Here is a 15,394-nt window from a genome sequence, read left to right as displayed (position 1 = left end):
TACAAAGCCGAGAGCTTATATATATATACCCCACCAACGTATATACATTCTATACAATGTCTCGTACGTGTGGGTGATCCCTAATTTGATATCACTCAAACATTTTTTTAACCTAAAATACTGGTAAATAATTCAAAAGTCTTTGAAGATAAGGAATCGTGTTGATGGAATGCCTTCCTAACATATCCATATTAAATGGGCCATGTAACTTTCAAATGAAGTTATTAAAACTATATTTATAGTTTCTCTTGCCCTACGTTTAATGGATTGTTTATAACATTGCGGTAATTACAATGTTGAATTTAGTGTGAATATAAGAAAATATATTTTTACACATACTACCCTATTATAAGGTTATGCCAGGAAAGCATTCTTCCATCGGCCGGATTGTACTTCGCGTATGCACATTTCCAATTAGAAGTCTTTTCGAATATCGAACCACCTTTTTATAAGAGCAAAATGAACCTTATTTCAGATTGATTTAAAGGTTTTATTCGTCCACGATTCTTAAGCCAACGCTCCTTGAGAATTGTTGGTGCAATAAATTCAGTACGTCGTGTACTGAATTTATTGCACCAAAAATTCTAAAAAACTTGAGACTAACTAAAAACTTTAAACCTGGCAAATCTAGGTCTATTTTACTTTAACGTTAATGTGTTATGATATTAAAGGTAGAGTTAAAGGGATTCGCGTGTTTTTCCGTGCATAACACGCTTTACGCTATACCTACTCAATTGCGTATTCTGCATAGACAGCGTAGTAAATTCCCAAAAGTAAAATAAACCTTATTTTCCTTATTTTAAGTTTAGATTGTCGAAACTTAAAGTCGTCCTAGCGGAACGTTTGTCAAATTAAAATCCCTAATATAAAATAACAACTTTAAAATAAGTATCATTAATTTCATTTTACTGTGACTTTGTGTTTGGATACCCAAAACTACTCGTACTAAATGCTGATTAGATTTTTTAGATATCGTACTTTTCATAAGGCACAGTTTTATAACGAATTTATCCGTTAAATTCTGGAAGACAAATCCTGATGCATAAAAATTTTAAACAACTTCACCACGGTCTCCACATTTCTGAACTTGAACTGCTTTGTGGCGGTGACTTCGAACTTGTGTCCGCTTCTGCCTCATCTTTAGATACTTCAACAGTTTGCGGAGTTTGAAAACTTGATTGTGCTAGAGATTCGGCTGTATGGCTTATCACTGTTCTTGGTACTATTATCGGTATTTTTTCTACATTACCTATTAACTGTTTTTCCATGACTGCCGGTATACTTTCAGGAAGCGTGAGTTTCCTTTCTTGATAACTAGGCAGCCTTTCTAACTTTCTAAATGCTGAAGATTTTTCTAATGAAACTTTATTACCTTCCAATTTCTCTGAACTAACTTCTAATCTATCTGTAGGTACTCTTGCCGGCATTAATGGTTTAACGGTATCAAAACCAATCAATTTCGGTACAACACTAAGTCTATCGGTATCTAAACCTTTTGATTTCGTCGGTATGCTAGGTTTTTCAGTATCAACTCTTATTAATTTCGGTAAAGGACCTATCGTTTCGGAATGGCGTTTTAACTTCTGTCTGATTGAATAATCTATTGCTCTTTTCGGCGATGCGTCGATACCAATTTTGTAATTCTCGACATCTATTACTATTGACAGAGGTTCCATGAACTTTTTTTTTCTTATTGCTTCTTGCTTTAAGGTTTCTGGCGAGATTGTTGTTGAGGATACAGTGGCTCTTTGTTCAGGACTTGAGTCTTGGTCTGATGCGGAATGGCTCGGTGGTGTTGGGAAAGGGAATTTCTGAACTGGTCGAGGAGGGGTTTCCAATTCCGTTGAGGAGTCACAGGCTGAATCACATGATAATGGACTTAAAGGTGGACTAGTGGGTCTTGTTGCTTTAACGTAGTGAAAAGCGCTGGGTCTCTCGTCATCTAGGCGTAATGGGTCTGGTATCAATGGAGTATATTCATTGTTCAAGTGTTCTATACCAGATATACATGAGTTTAGATGGTTTCCAAGGCGGTATCGTAAGCCTGTTGGTACGCTGGCAAGTCTTGATAGGTATCTCTTAACTTCGACGGCGCAGTCTCCGAAACCAGATTTAAACCTGTGCAGAACAGCTGGGTCCGCTGCGATCGCTGCAGCCAACTGCTGCCTTTGTAATGTTTGCAAATGCTTTACAGTTAGTTCGAGGATGTCCGCTTTTTCCAGTTTTGAATGGCGAGCTGGCTGCAAAACAAAGAATAATGCATTTTAGTACAGTAGTCATTAATATCCAAAAGGAATTTCACCAGGTTTTTGGTATGGTGAAAATAATGATCTTTGTTTGACCATACACCATATTTTATACAATAGACCGTATAATTAATATCCCATCCATCGTTCATTCGACCTATTAGGATCAACTTTGTTAAAGTAACAATAGAAACATTGTTTTTGAGAAAAGGATGACTTAACGATGTTTTTGACGTAATTAAGATAGAGATTATATTTATATGAAACTATAAAATAGAAAAAGAAAGGAAGATAAAATATAAATAGAAAGATAAATAAATAAAAATAATAGAACCCTCAAAAAAAATTATCTGTCAATTTTCGATTCGAGTTAATTACCATCGATGGATCAAAAAGATCATTGAAGTTGGCTGATGGTATGATGAGATGGGATTATGTATTTTTATTAATATAGGTACTTACGTCTTTGTCCGTAGCATCCATTAGTAAATCTTTTAGTTCGTTGAGACAATTGTTGATGCGCGCGCGCCGCTTTTTCTCCATGATTGGCTTGTTTGTCTGGAAATTAATTTATTTCTACGTTTATTTTTATTCCTGGATAAACATTTTTATCAATGCTACAGACTACTAACCTGCTATATATTTCGGAAAATTTAAAATACAGAAATTCCTTCATTAGTCTTAAAAATCGTTTGCGTTCGCAGTAACTTTGTTTTTTTTAATATGTGGTGATAGTGAGTTAACCATTGAAGATACACATACAGATTTGATAACTTATTTAGCTACGTTAATGAGCAAACAATTCTTGAGAAAGTGCTGTTTTCGTACTTCAATTTTTGCCGGTCTGTTCGCATATTGGTAACTTCAATAAGGACTTTTCTTTTGGTTACACTTATGAATAGCCTTAATCTGTGAGGTTTCATTGTATAGTTCATAAAGATATAGTGTAAAATGGCTTAACTATGATTGTAGACAAAAACGCAATGTGCGTGATTACGTTCTTTTTGCCTTAAACATGGATCAGAGGGATCCTAGAGTTTGAATAGATCGCGAAACCTTAAAATAAATTAAACATTAGGTAACACTTTAGGTCCAATTCATATATTTTTAAAGGATTCTGCCAAATATTTTAGCATTTATTGTGTACATAGTGTGATGTTATTATTATGCAACCTTCTTCGTTAAACACTAACATATAATTTAAATCCAACTGGAAGAGTTCCTGAGATTAGTGCTTCCAAACATTCAAACGCACTCCTGAACTTTTCTAATTTTTACCGGCTTCAAAAAGTAATTTTCACCGTATTGTAAACGTATGTATTTTCGTTTACGACTTTCTAAAAACTACGTGCTAGATTTTCGTATTTTTTTCACTGACATAATCTAGGTTAGTATACAAGTTAAAAAGTACTTCGGGAGATCTCATTTTATAGAATAAAACTTATTTAGTTCACAAAATGGGCAATCACCTTCCGTAATTCAGCTTTGGACAAAGCATGAGTAGGCTCCGACATGAACCCACTCTGGGAATCATCGTCTTCACTGCACGGCATTTTTGCACTTAAATCCCTTCACTGAAACTTCACTTAACCCTGGAGGTCCGACCGAGACGACGTTACAAAATGAACTGACGTATTATCAAATGGAACAATATTTAAATTTGTCCACCATGTTTGTTCATCCTGTTTGAAAGATGCCAGGTGAGAATATTGCTATCTCTGTCTGTCGTAGGGTTTATTGCGGTGGGAACTGTATCGGAATGTTTTGTTTTCGTTGCGTCTCGCTCTAAGCGGGGACCTGCTGTGAATGGCGCCGTAGGGCTGGATGTTAGAAGGGTGCGTAGGTTGAAATTCGATTCCTAGTTGATGTTATTATTATAATATTTCGATAATTTGTTTGCGATATTTTAAATTGTTTTTCTGGAATTGAAGGAATAATGAGTTATAAAAGACGATTTATTTATGGTAATTTTTATAAATTGTATATTTTTTGTCAGGATGTTATTTTGTTTTCAAAACAAATTAAATTATTTTCGAACTTCAACAATCCTTTACTTTTTTAATAACAAAAGATGGCCGATCCAAAAATTTAACAAAATCTGTACACCTAAGTGCTCTTTTATGCAGTAGCGTACATTTAGTACCATCCTAAATAAATGGCATAGTCATAAACTACGTAAAAAAGATAATTTAATAAGTTTAATGATTTTTGTAAATTTTCGCAACTATAATTTTCATATAGAAAGTCACAGAGAAAAAAAAATCAAACTAAAATAAAAATGAAGCTTCTCAACGAGTCCCCTCATTCAGTATAGTATGGGAATGTATGCCGACACGCACGCCCATCAAGAACCACAATCCCCTTCATACTGGGCATGGCAAAAAAAACACCATACTTCATCCCTTCGCACCTTTCCATGAAGTACCATATTAAGTTCTTTCAAAATACGGGACGATAAATGCGATATATTATGGGGCAACGTAGCGTAAAAGGTGAGTAGGGTTTTTTATAGGGTACGGTATAGGAATTGGGTTCTTTATGGGGTGTCGGCCGGTTCTCACGCTGTGTGGGAATGTAGAAAGGTGCAAGGGTTCAGTTTCGGACCATAGAGGTACTTTACCTTACCTACATGTTTGTCATGCAATCGAAGATAGGTAATATGTAAAAGTTATGGTGAAATATTTATTTACATATTACAAAGTTGATTTGGTATTCACGATAACGGTTTTCTAGATTTTAGAAAGTTCGACTGAGGATGACTTTGGTCGATTTCCGGGTACTTAAAGTCAAAGTGCCCAAAGGTTATCATCGTATCAACCCATTATTGGCCCCCTACAGGGCACGGGTCTCCTCCCACAATGAGAAGGGATTAAGGCCGTATTCCACCACGCTGGCCCAGTGCGGATTGGTGGACTCCAAAAGTGTGCTTTAGAGAACATTACGGAGAAATCTTAGGCATCTTCAACTTTGATGCAAGTGATATTTTAATTACTTAAAACACACATAACTTAGAAAAGTTGAGCTGGGATTTGAACTCCGCCCCCCGAAACTTAAGTCGAGCTCCTTCCCACTGCGTTATCACCACTTCCTTTGGAATGCAAATAAATATTTATTTAGAATTTATTTAATTTTTAGTTAGTTAATATACGTGCGAAATTAAAATATCCCGATACGACTACCGAGACATATTTTCGGCCAAACCGAAACAGCGGTTCAGCAAGAAATGGTTGAAACCGAAACCAAAACATTGATCGGTTAGTTAAGTTTCTAAACAGCTGTTTCTAGGTTTAATATGCTTTGCGTAGTGGTAGATTCACTACGACATACTTGACATGTGAACCTAGGTACTCGAGATTAATTTTGAATTAATAAATATATTTTACGGGAGCTATGGACTTGTCGGTTCAAAAGAAGGTACTCATGGAGTCGGTAGCTCGACTTTAAATGAATGGACTTTGTTTTTTTTTAATAAATAGTTTCAGTTTTTCACGATTTAAAGTAGCCTAGGAAAGATAGGCTCTGCTTGCAAAATTTTCTATCTGCATATGAAAGTTCGTCAGAATTATTTACCTGAAGATCAGGTCAACCACACAAACCGAATATATCAATAATATATTATATCAACAATATAATATATCAATAATAATTATAGGTATAATATATCAATAATCTTGATGAGATTTGACATTCATAATATAACTGTCATCCCGGAGATGGACATAATTAGAAAACCAAAAATCATATTTAATTGAACTTCACATAAATTCAGTAAAATCTCATTCTCTCATTTATTAAGTCTATTCTCCTTTTTTCCTAATTCATTCATTTTTTCCTGGCAGAGATCGCTATTAAGCGATAAGGCCGCCTTTTGTATTCTACTTCTTTCTATATGTTTCTGTTTTTATTATATTTTGTATATGTTAATGTTGTGGTATACAAATAAAGAGTTAAATAATAATAATAATTTTTACTTAATAGATTATTCTTATTCTCAATAATCTTTTGCTTGATTTCAAATTAATCCTAGACCATTAATCTTTTCTTTCTAACTTACCCACATTCTTTTAGATTATGTTACATAATGCACTATTCTATGAATAGATAAAAACTATAATATTTCCCATGGTTTATCATCAGAACATATCCCCCTAATTATTCGAATCCATTAAAACAATTTATATTTCGGTTTGTTATGTAATAATCAGATGTCGCTGACCCGTCCAGGTGTTTTAAATGACCTTTACTGTCCCTACATACCGACAAACGTAAATTCTATATTAATATTCAATTTGTCCGTTTCTCCCACGGTCCCCTTAACGATTACAAACATAACTCCAGAACTACTCAAATAAAAGGTATAGAAAAAACTACTTTGTTACCTTGGCTTAAGAGCTAAATTACATTTTATGAAACACAGACTTTTATTGTTCATAGTTTAAATTACAAAGATATATTTTACGTCGGTTGTAGTACGTATTGTACCGGATTAAAGTTCATTACTATCACGCCTAAATTCAAGTGTAGCGTTGTTTGAAACTGCATCGAAATGCATACGAAACTCTTTGCTGTTAACAAGGATAGTTACGACTTTATTGTAACCGAATAAAGTGCATAATAATTTTTTTGCTGGAATATTAACGGTAAATGTTATATTGTCGCGCAGTTCATCCGAATGTGACGATGTAGCATGCGATCGCGTGATCAGCCAATGAGAGTGAACTAACCGTTGTCATACTGTCGTTGACGCGTTAACTGAGGGACTGCAGTGGGAAAATTCGGTAAAATAATTATTAATTACCATAAAGACGCAACGAGGTGCTTTATGCCTTGCTGGTCTTGTAGTCGTAATCGATTACGGATCTCTAGGTCCCGGGTTTGATTCCCAGGACGGGCTGAAAATAATTTTGCGTGTTGGGTTTTTCTGTCAAGAAATTCACAGTACCAGCTTGGCTTTCGGAAAATGTTTGTTTTTCCCGAGAAGGCAATCTGGCCTAGTGGTAAGTGCTGATGCAGTCCAAGATGGTAACGGGCTAACTTGTTTAGGGTAAGGCAGTTATATTAAACCTATACCAATAATCGGGTTCTGCGGAAATCATATCGGAACGCATCACGTCTTTGTCATTAGGAGGTTAGACTGAGGCATCCCACCAGACCGCACCAGACAGACACATTGCTCCTGCCGTGTATTGGGCCAGGGGCCTTCCGCTTAAATGTCCAGAGAGGACGTTAAAATGTTGACATCCATCAGATCTGAGACGAGTCTTGACGAGCCAGCGATTCGATTCTATTTTGATTTAAAACACTTTAAAACACAGTGGAAACGGATTTGAATTCGCTTCATCATAATATAAACCAGTAGACTTTCAATACTGTAGGTTTCTTGTAAGGAGTTACAAATTCTCGTGCCACTTGTAGCAGTTTTGAAATCGTTAAACTCTTCTTTAAAGAAACACAGTCACTATTTTAAGGACAGTTACTTACGCACTTTTGCCAACTCTAATTGTTAGTAGCATTGATATAAATATAGAAGTCGCGAAGTCGCGGTTTAGTACTGACTCTACCACCGCAACGGTTCGAGACGCAAAATTCTACAGAGATGAAGCCGACGAGAAATTTCGCGTTTACTCTTTGGCACAGGCCTCGTCTCTGGTAGGAGAGACTGTTTCTAGACCATAGCCTCAGGTTTTTAAAGCCGATCCAATTGCTCCAAGCAACCTGGTCATCAATTCAATATTCGTAAAAATACGTAGTCACAAACGAATATAGAACTTGTAACAGAATTACGAAATAATATTGAAGAATGCATAAGTATATTTGATAAGGAACTATATTCAGATAAGTCTCATAGACAATACATAATGTAACTCTAAAGCCTGTTAAGTATTATTTCGGTTTTCATTTACACATTGTATACTGACTAAGTAATTAATACTAATAAGTTAAGAAGATGAGGAAAACGAAACGAAAACGCAAGTTAATAAAAACAAGAGATTAAGGGATGATACTCAGTTCTCACAGTATATCTCGCTAAGTAATCCGAAGGGACGCGAAGGGAGAGGTCGTGTGAACCGGACTCAAACAAATTGTAACGACGCTTCCTTCCGCTCTGCGACGGGATGCCGTAGGGTAACCAAAATCCATGTGATAAACACAAACGTTGATTTTTAAGCAATTAAATATCTTATCCTTTGACATTAAATTTGAAGTAAAACATCCTGAGAAAACCTGCCTGAGAGATCTTCATAACGTTCCCAAAATCATTTGTACCATTCCGCACTTCGTGAAATGAAATAAAATAAAGCAAGTGTACTGACGACGACGATGACGACGATAACGACAACGACTACGACGATGATAAAATGAAATAATATAAAGCAAGTGTACTGACAACTACGACAACGATAACGACTACGACGATGATGAAATGAAATAAAATAAAGCAAGTGTACTGACGACGACGACGACAACGACTGATACGATGATGAAATAAAATAAAGCAAGTGTACTGACGACGACGACGACAACGATTACGACGCTGATGAAATGAAATAAAATAAAGCTAGTGTACCTACTGACCGCGGCGTTGAGGCAGTCTGCGGCGGCCTGCGCGCTCTCGTACGTGATGAAGCCGTGGGGTGGTGGGCCGCGCCCGGCGCCGAGGACTTGCTGTGAAGGCGCAGCTCGGCCACGTTTTTTTTTCATTTGCCTTTAACGTTCTCATTCTGAAAGAAGCCTCTTACCCTACAGTGGGTCGGTAAAGGCTGATAATGTGGATCTGGTATCTATGCAAAATCCCATTTTTTAATTTTTCGCTGCATAAAATTAGGCCCAATAAACATTCATAATCATTTAGAGGTTGTAGGCCAACTATTCTAATATTATTATTAGTATCACTAGCGGTCCCTCGGGACCCTCGGGACTTCGTCCGCGTATAAGTCACCCTTATAGATACTCGCGGTTTTTTTTAAAGAACTTTTAAAGGGGAACGTCTTTGTCATACGTATCGAACCGTTTACGCAGCGCAGGCAGCGGAAGCTCTCAAAAGGAAAAAAAACCCCGATATTGAAACAGTCTTCATTGGTGCTTTACTCCTATTGGTGTTAGCGTGAAGATTTATAGCGTATAGCCCTCTTCTTTATAGATGATATCTTGTTATAGATAAACGGGCTATCTAACTGAAAGAATTTTTCAAATCGGACCATTAGTTCCTGGGTTCATCGCGTTCAAGTAAACAAACAAACAAATTCTTCAGCTTTATATATTTGTACAAGATATTATATATGCTCCATAAAGAGACATCTACAAAAACATTTTTTTCCATTGTTGTCTCTGTTGCAATAAATCTAATATTCTTGTCCAAAATCAAAATTGTTGTTATACGAGGCGAATAAGGGTGTATAACAGAGGACGGGCAGAAGCGTCCTCTGTGCTACTACTACCATCTTTTGCGATCACCATCGCGGCTGCCCAGCGTGATGATTAGGGGTAAACCATCCGTTTGTTCCAGCAGTTGACTGTTATTAGCTATTGATTGTAACTAATCCTATGAAATCTTTATATCTAGTCACCCTAGTAAGAATATGAAGGGTCCCCCATCTCTCGAAGGAAACTCCTTTTTAAGAGGTCAGTTATAAATGTTTACCGATCGATTAAGTTTTTGTTAACCTTTTGTAATAATGCTTTCGGGAAGTTTTTTTACTTGCATTTTTACTACCAACTAACAAGTAGGTAGGTATAATACCTGGATATACCTCCTCGATACTCAACACAATAAAGGTGCTTTGAATTATTGATTTCTTATTGTATTTTTAAATATTGGATAGAAGAGGCGTTACTTTGCGGAAATCCATGATATATACTCGTATTACAAAAGTTAAGCTTAATTTGCTATACTCCGCGAAAAGCAGGGGAACCTGTATGGTGTAATTTATAATCTCTTCAATCCTTATACTCCACATCAAACAGGTCTTCGGCAATGTACCCTCTACGCACGTTTCGCTCCGAAACCGGAGCATCCTCAGATGTTAGCTTTACAATGAATAATTGTTAAGTCCAATAATTGCAGTCGGCAGGAATAAGACGATTCTTCGTGATGTGATGTGACCCCGTTATTGGGAACAGTCCTCTGATAAATTATTCATTGTATAGTCAAAATCTCCTGAGGATGCTCCGGTTTCAGAGCAAAACGTACGTAGAGGGAACATTGCTGAAGATCTGCTTGGTGTGGAGTATAAGGATTGAAGAAATTATAAATTACACCATACAGATTCTCCTGCTTTTGCGAAGCATAGCAAATTAAGCTTAATTTTCATAATATATTGTATTTTTTTCACACGTATTACGTAATTTAATAATCGAAAACGCTGCTGCCCGTTTACTGTTATATTAGCTTAATCGCCTCGTATGACACCCGCGCAAAGAGGAGGGGTGATGAAAGCTATATTGCTGTTATCACACGGCACTGTAATTAAATAACTAAACCAGTTAGGTTTAGGTCGTAGTCATGGAATAGGTCCCTTCCGAACCGACCTTGTATAATTTTATAAATTTTATTTTCACCTTAAAAAGAGTAGGATATCAAAAAACAACTTTACGTAAGTTTTAACTTAATCATTTTCCCATAACTTTAAACGCAAAAAGGTCATCTCTCAAAATATTTGTAAATCAATCATCCTACAATAGTATTTCTTCGTCCTCGACCCGGAAATCCAGCCCCGGATGTGGTTTTTTTTGTGTAGTTTTTTCCACAAATAAAAACGAGTTGATAGTCAAAAGGAGCTCAAGTTTTTATAATCACCTGTCTCCATGGGAATTGGGAACGCTTGTGGGAATCGCAAAAAATGATACAGATTTTGTTTGGGCTTGAGACTTTTCTGTTTCTCACCCTCTTCATAATTTTTTTGGACGGCCATTGTTCCCGTCTTGGTAGCTTTTTTAACTGACTTCAAAAACGAGGTTCTTTATTCGTCCCGTATATTTATTTAGTAGTACTAGCAGGTCTTTTTGTGACGGAGCTCGTTCGCCAAGCAGCATTGCTTTTAGTAACTCTATTATCAGAAGCGGTGATAGCCCAGCGGGTAGGACTTCGACTTCACTTTCGAGGAGGCGAGTTCGAATCCGGCGCGCACCTCTAACTTTTCTAACTTATGTGCAATTTTAGGTGAAGGAAAACACCGTGAGGAAACCTGCATGCCTGAGAGTTCTCCATAATGTTCTCAAAGGTGTGTGAAGTCTACCAAACCGCACTGGGACAGCTGCGTGGTGGATTACGGCCTGAACCCCTTCTCATTGTGGGAGGAGACCCGTGGCCTGTCGTGGGCATGATGGTGACTGATCATGATATGTTTATCAGATCTTGTTGTGACGGAGCTCGTCCGGGGAATTACAACCGCAAAGCATCGATGTGTTTCGATCTAAAGAGCGTGGTTGCCGGGGTAATTAAAGTCACGTGAAGTTTAACACCTACGCCATAAGTAAATGTACAAAGGGTGGCACATTCAAGAACGCCTAAGATGTGTTGCTTTGTACCTACCTATATAGGCGAAGGTTTTCCTCTGAACATCAGATGGGTCACTGTTTATAAGTCTTTAAATACTAATAAATAACCTGGAGAGTTTGTTTTTTGTTTGTTTGTTTAAACGCACTGATCTCTAGAACTACGATTCGGATAAGAAAATTCCCCATCGCTTTTTATAACCCAAGGTCAAAGTTAAAAAGTGCCGAAGAATACGCAGTCAACAGTCTAGTGGTTGAATAAATTCATAATAATTTATTTTAATACAAATTAATTACTTCACGGATACAATTGTAATCTAAAAAGTAACTTTATATCCATGGAATAAGGTTAACTTTCGCGTGCATTATTAGCTTGGCTCGACAATTGCACACCTGTTAGGTTACAGGAGCGTGGGAACATGGGGTCGGCAGGAAGAAGGCGATTCTTCGTGATGTGACCCCGTTATAGGGAACAGTTCTCTAGCAAATTATTTCTGCATTTATTATTGCAGAATATTGACTGTGCTGTGTTCTTTAAATGCTGAATGCTGTGTTATAAGGTTAAAAGAAAACTGGTGGGTAAATAATTAATCTATGCGAAAAAATGATATAACATATTATTTTATTATTTATTTATTTATTTGTGAACAATAACATATCTTAACCACTAATGAATGAAACGATGATCACTGTAAAAGTATCAAACTGCGTAACAGTGATCACGCCCACCTCCAAAACTTAAAATTTACCACTGTTCACTTGATATTTATCAAAAAATCTAAATACATTCTAAAATATTAATTAAAACAAAATAAGATACAAAAAAGGGATACATGCAACATGTTAATCTTGATTTCGAGTGAGTGTGTATGTATTTTGTGTGTAAGTATGTGAGTTTCTGTCTGTGTGTGTATGCGCATGTGTGTGTGTGTGTGTGTGAGAGAATCTAATCAATTGAACTAATTTCAAAATAATTCAAAGTTTTTCCTTCGTTCTTCATCGTTATTATAAACCCATTACCGACCCACCACAAGTCTTGGCTCTCCTCCCAGAAGGTATTAGGTCCTAGTCCACCACGCTGGCCAAGTGCGGATTGGCGGACCTAACACGCCTTTGGGAATTATGGAGAACTCTCAGGCAAGCAGGATTCCTCACGGTGTTATCCTTCACGGTTAAAGAAAGTGATATCTAATTTCTTAAAACGCACATAAGACGCAATACTTAGAAAAGTTAGAGGTGCCGGGATTCAAACTCGTCGCCCGCCGAAAGTGACGCCGAAGTTCTAACCACTAGACTATCACTGCTGTTGACCATATGGTAATTTTACTTTGTTTTCTTTGTAGAAAAAGTTGTCACAGTTAGTTCACTGGAAACGGTCACAAACTGTTCAAATAACTGTGTCCTAACAATCCCAATTCTGTCAAATACCGAATAAAGGATCGCGATAGATAAGCATTTCTTTTCACGGTCTGGCATTTGAAGTATGACAAAATCTACGAACAATAAATAATATTTTTCTTAATAAGTTCGAATTCTAGCACGCATCTCTAACTTTTCTAAATTATGTGCGTTAAATATCACTTTCTTCAACAGTGAAGGAAAACATCCTGAGGTAACCTGCAAGCCTGAGAGTTCTCGATAATGTTGTCAAATATGTGTGGTGTCCACCAATCCGCACTGGGCCTGCGTGGTGGAGCCTTAACCCCTCTCATTGTGGGAGGAGATCCGTGCCCTGAATTTGGCTGGTAATTGTTCGATGTAATGATGATGCTGTGGCTTGGATCCTTTTCGTTCAACTACGTCAAAAATAAGACTTCTCCTTTTTGGAATTCGGTTGAAAAATCAATAACCAGTCACGCATGTCCACTCACTAAGTAATCCGATTAAAAATGACCGCACATAACACCCAAGAAGTTATAATACGAACTTGCTAAATTGTGGGAAGTGTACCAGTATCCCTTTCTCAGTTGCGAATTCCTTTGTTTGGGTACACCTTGACTGCCTTTTGTTGGGTGCCTTGCAATTCCAAGCCCCTTTGTAAAGGATACTTACGCCTAGGTACTGATTAAAAGGAATCATTATATTCTGTCGAGGTCGACGAGGTTGTGGGAAACTGAAGGTTTCATCCATGGGCGTACCCATGGCGGGGGGGGAGAGGGCTGCTGCTGAAAATGTATGAACTCTCTTAACACATATAATGCCTTGTCAGCCACATATGGCTGACATTTTCCAAACCAATTGGGCCGTGTCAGCCATATGTGGCTGACGGAATATGCTTGTTTTGAAAGCACGATTTTTCGTCGTCAGCCACGTTTTTTATGTTAAACTATATGTAGTATGGTTGACAAGGCCTAGTAAATTATAACTGTAATGATGGCATTGACACTTTTACTTACATTTTGAGAAATATCAAGTTTGTAAGTGGAAGTTTCGAAAACAAAAGAGTGATTACAAAAATAGTTGGTTTTTGCAAATAAAATTTATAGGTAAATGTTTTAATTGCTTTTATTTATATTTAAGTTGGCATTGGCAAAATAACTCAAACATATCTATGGTTTAAATTGAAACAGCTGATACAATAGTGTGGCTCATTCGGGCAGTCTTCGCAGTATGTTACCACTCTTTTGGTTTTATTTCGAGCATGAACTCTTCCAAATTGGGCACAGTTTTCTTTATAACACCTAACACAATATTTACGACAGGCAGAGGCCAATCCTTGCCTTTTCTTCAATTCATGCTTTACTCGCCTAGGTCTAGAGGAGGCACTAGTTTCCGGGACTCCTGTATGCACGAGGTAGTCAACCAACGCGGTTCTAAACTGGACGACAGAGAGCTTCTTCTTGGTTGTTAATTTATATAAAATATATGAATTTACAATCGCTGTATTCAATAATAACTCCATCGCCAATCTTTTGGGCCATTTCGTTGTCTTCCGAAGAGGGGTTGTGTAAGAGGACATTTGGTCTGACAGATCAACCGCTGATTTTGCATGATTATAATCTACCACAATCTTCGGTTTAATTTTTTCTTTTCCTTTTTTAGTTATTCTTCTGAAACTTACGGAGTGCTTAGTAGACAGCAGCAGTACATCCCGCTTGTCTTTCCATTTCATAATTGTTATTCCGTCGTCATTTTCTTGAGCTGAGAATTCTCCTGTCTTCAGTTTTGTTTGGACAACTGTTTGAGGTAAACCTCGTCTGTTTTTTCTAAGTGTGCCTATGAGATGAGTTTGTCCCGCTAGTAGTTTTCGTGCCAGATCCAAACTGGTATACCAATTATCTGTGCAAACCGTATGTCCTTTATTTAGATAATCGTCACACAAGGCAAGGACAACATTAGTCGGAGTAGTATTGACATTTTCATAATTTTTGCCAGCATAAACTTGCACTTTTACAGTGTATCCTGGGTTTGAGCACAGCTTAAAAAGTTTTATCCCATATTTGTGTCGCTTATTTTTATTGTATTGCCTAAAAATAACGCGGCCACGAAATGGGATTAGACTTTCGTCAACACACATTTCTTGATTAGGTGTATAATGACATTTAAAATTAGCATTTAGCATATCTAATAAGTGTCTAACTTTAAACAATCGGTCCTCCTTATTGTGATTTATTTCATTATTGGCAAAGTGCAACATCCTCAAAATGAGTTCA

At 37.0% G+C, this 15,394-nt stretch overlaps 1 protein-coding gene across 1 annotated transcript; it reads right to left on the bottom strand.

Annotated features, from left to right (window-relative positions):
- Window positions 1-989: 989 nt before the first annotated feature.
- LOC120628914 (zonadhesin-like) lies at window positions 990-3,806 on the bottom strand. Its single transcript, XM_039897582.1, has 3 exons — window positions 3,716-3,806; window positions 2,709-2,804; window positions 990-2,240 (listed from the first exon to the last, which is right to left on the bottom strand). Exons 1-3 carry the CDS (start codon window positions 3,797-3,799, stop codon window positions 1,062-1,064), a joined length of 1,359 nt encoding a protein of 452 aa, XP_039753516.1. The 5' UTR covers window positions 3,800-3,806; the 3' UTR covers window positions 990-1,061.
- Window positions 3,807-15,394: the final 11,588 nt, after the last annotated feature.

The sequence above is a fragment of the Pararge aegeria genome, chromosome 13 (genome assembly GCF_905163445.1).
Source record: "Pararge aegeria chromosome 13, ilParAegt1.1, whole genome shotgun sequence".
Lineage (NCBI taxonomy): Eukaryota > Metazoa > Arthropoda > Insecta > Lepidoptera > Nymphalidae > Pararge > Pararge aegeria.
This window is presented reverse-complemented; position numbering and strand designations above follow the sequence as displayed.

Bases quoted from the DNA above. Each gene is read 5' to 3' on its own strand.
- LOC120628914 (XM_039897582.1), bottom strand. From the start codon at position 3,799: ATGCCGTGCAGTGAAGACGATGATTCCCAGAGTGGGTTCATGTCGGAG. The intron at 2,805-3,715 runs GTGATTGCCCAT...ATTAATTTCCAG, and splicing joins CCAAAGCTGAATTACGGAAG to ACAAACAAGCCAATCATGGA. The intron at 2,241-2,708 runs GTAAGTACCTAT...TTTGTTTTGCAG, and splicing joins TGGATGCTACGGACAAAGAC to CCAGCTCGCCATTCAAAACT.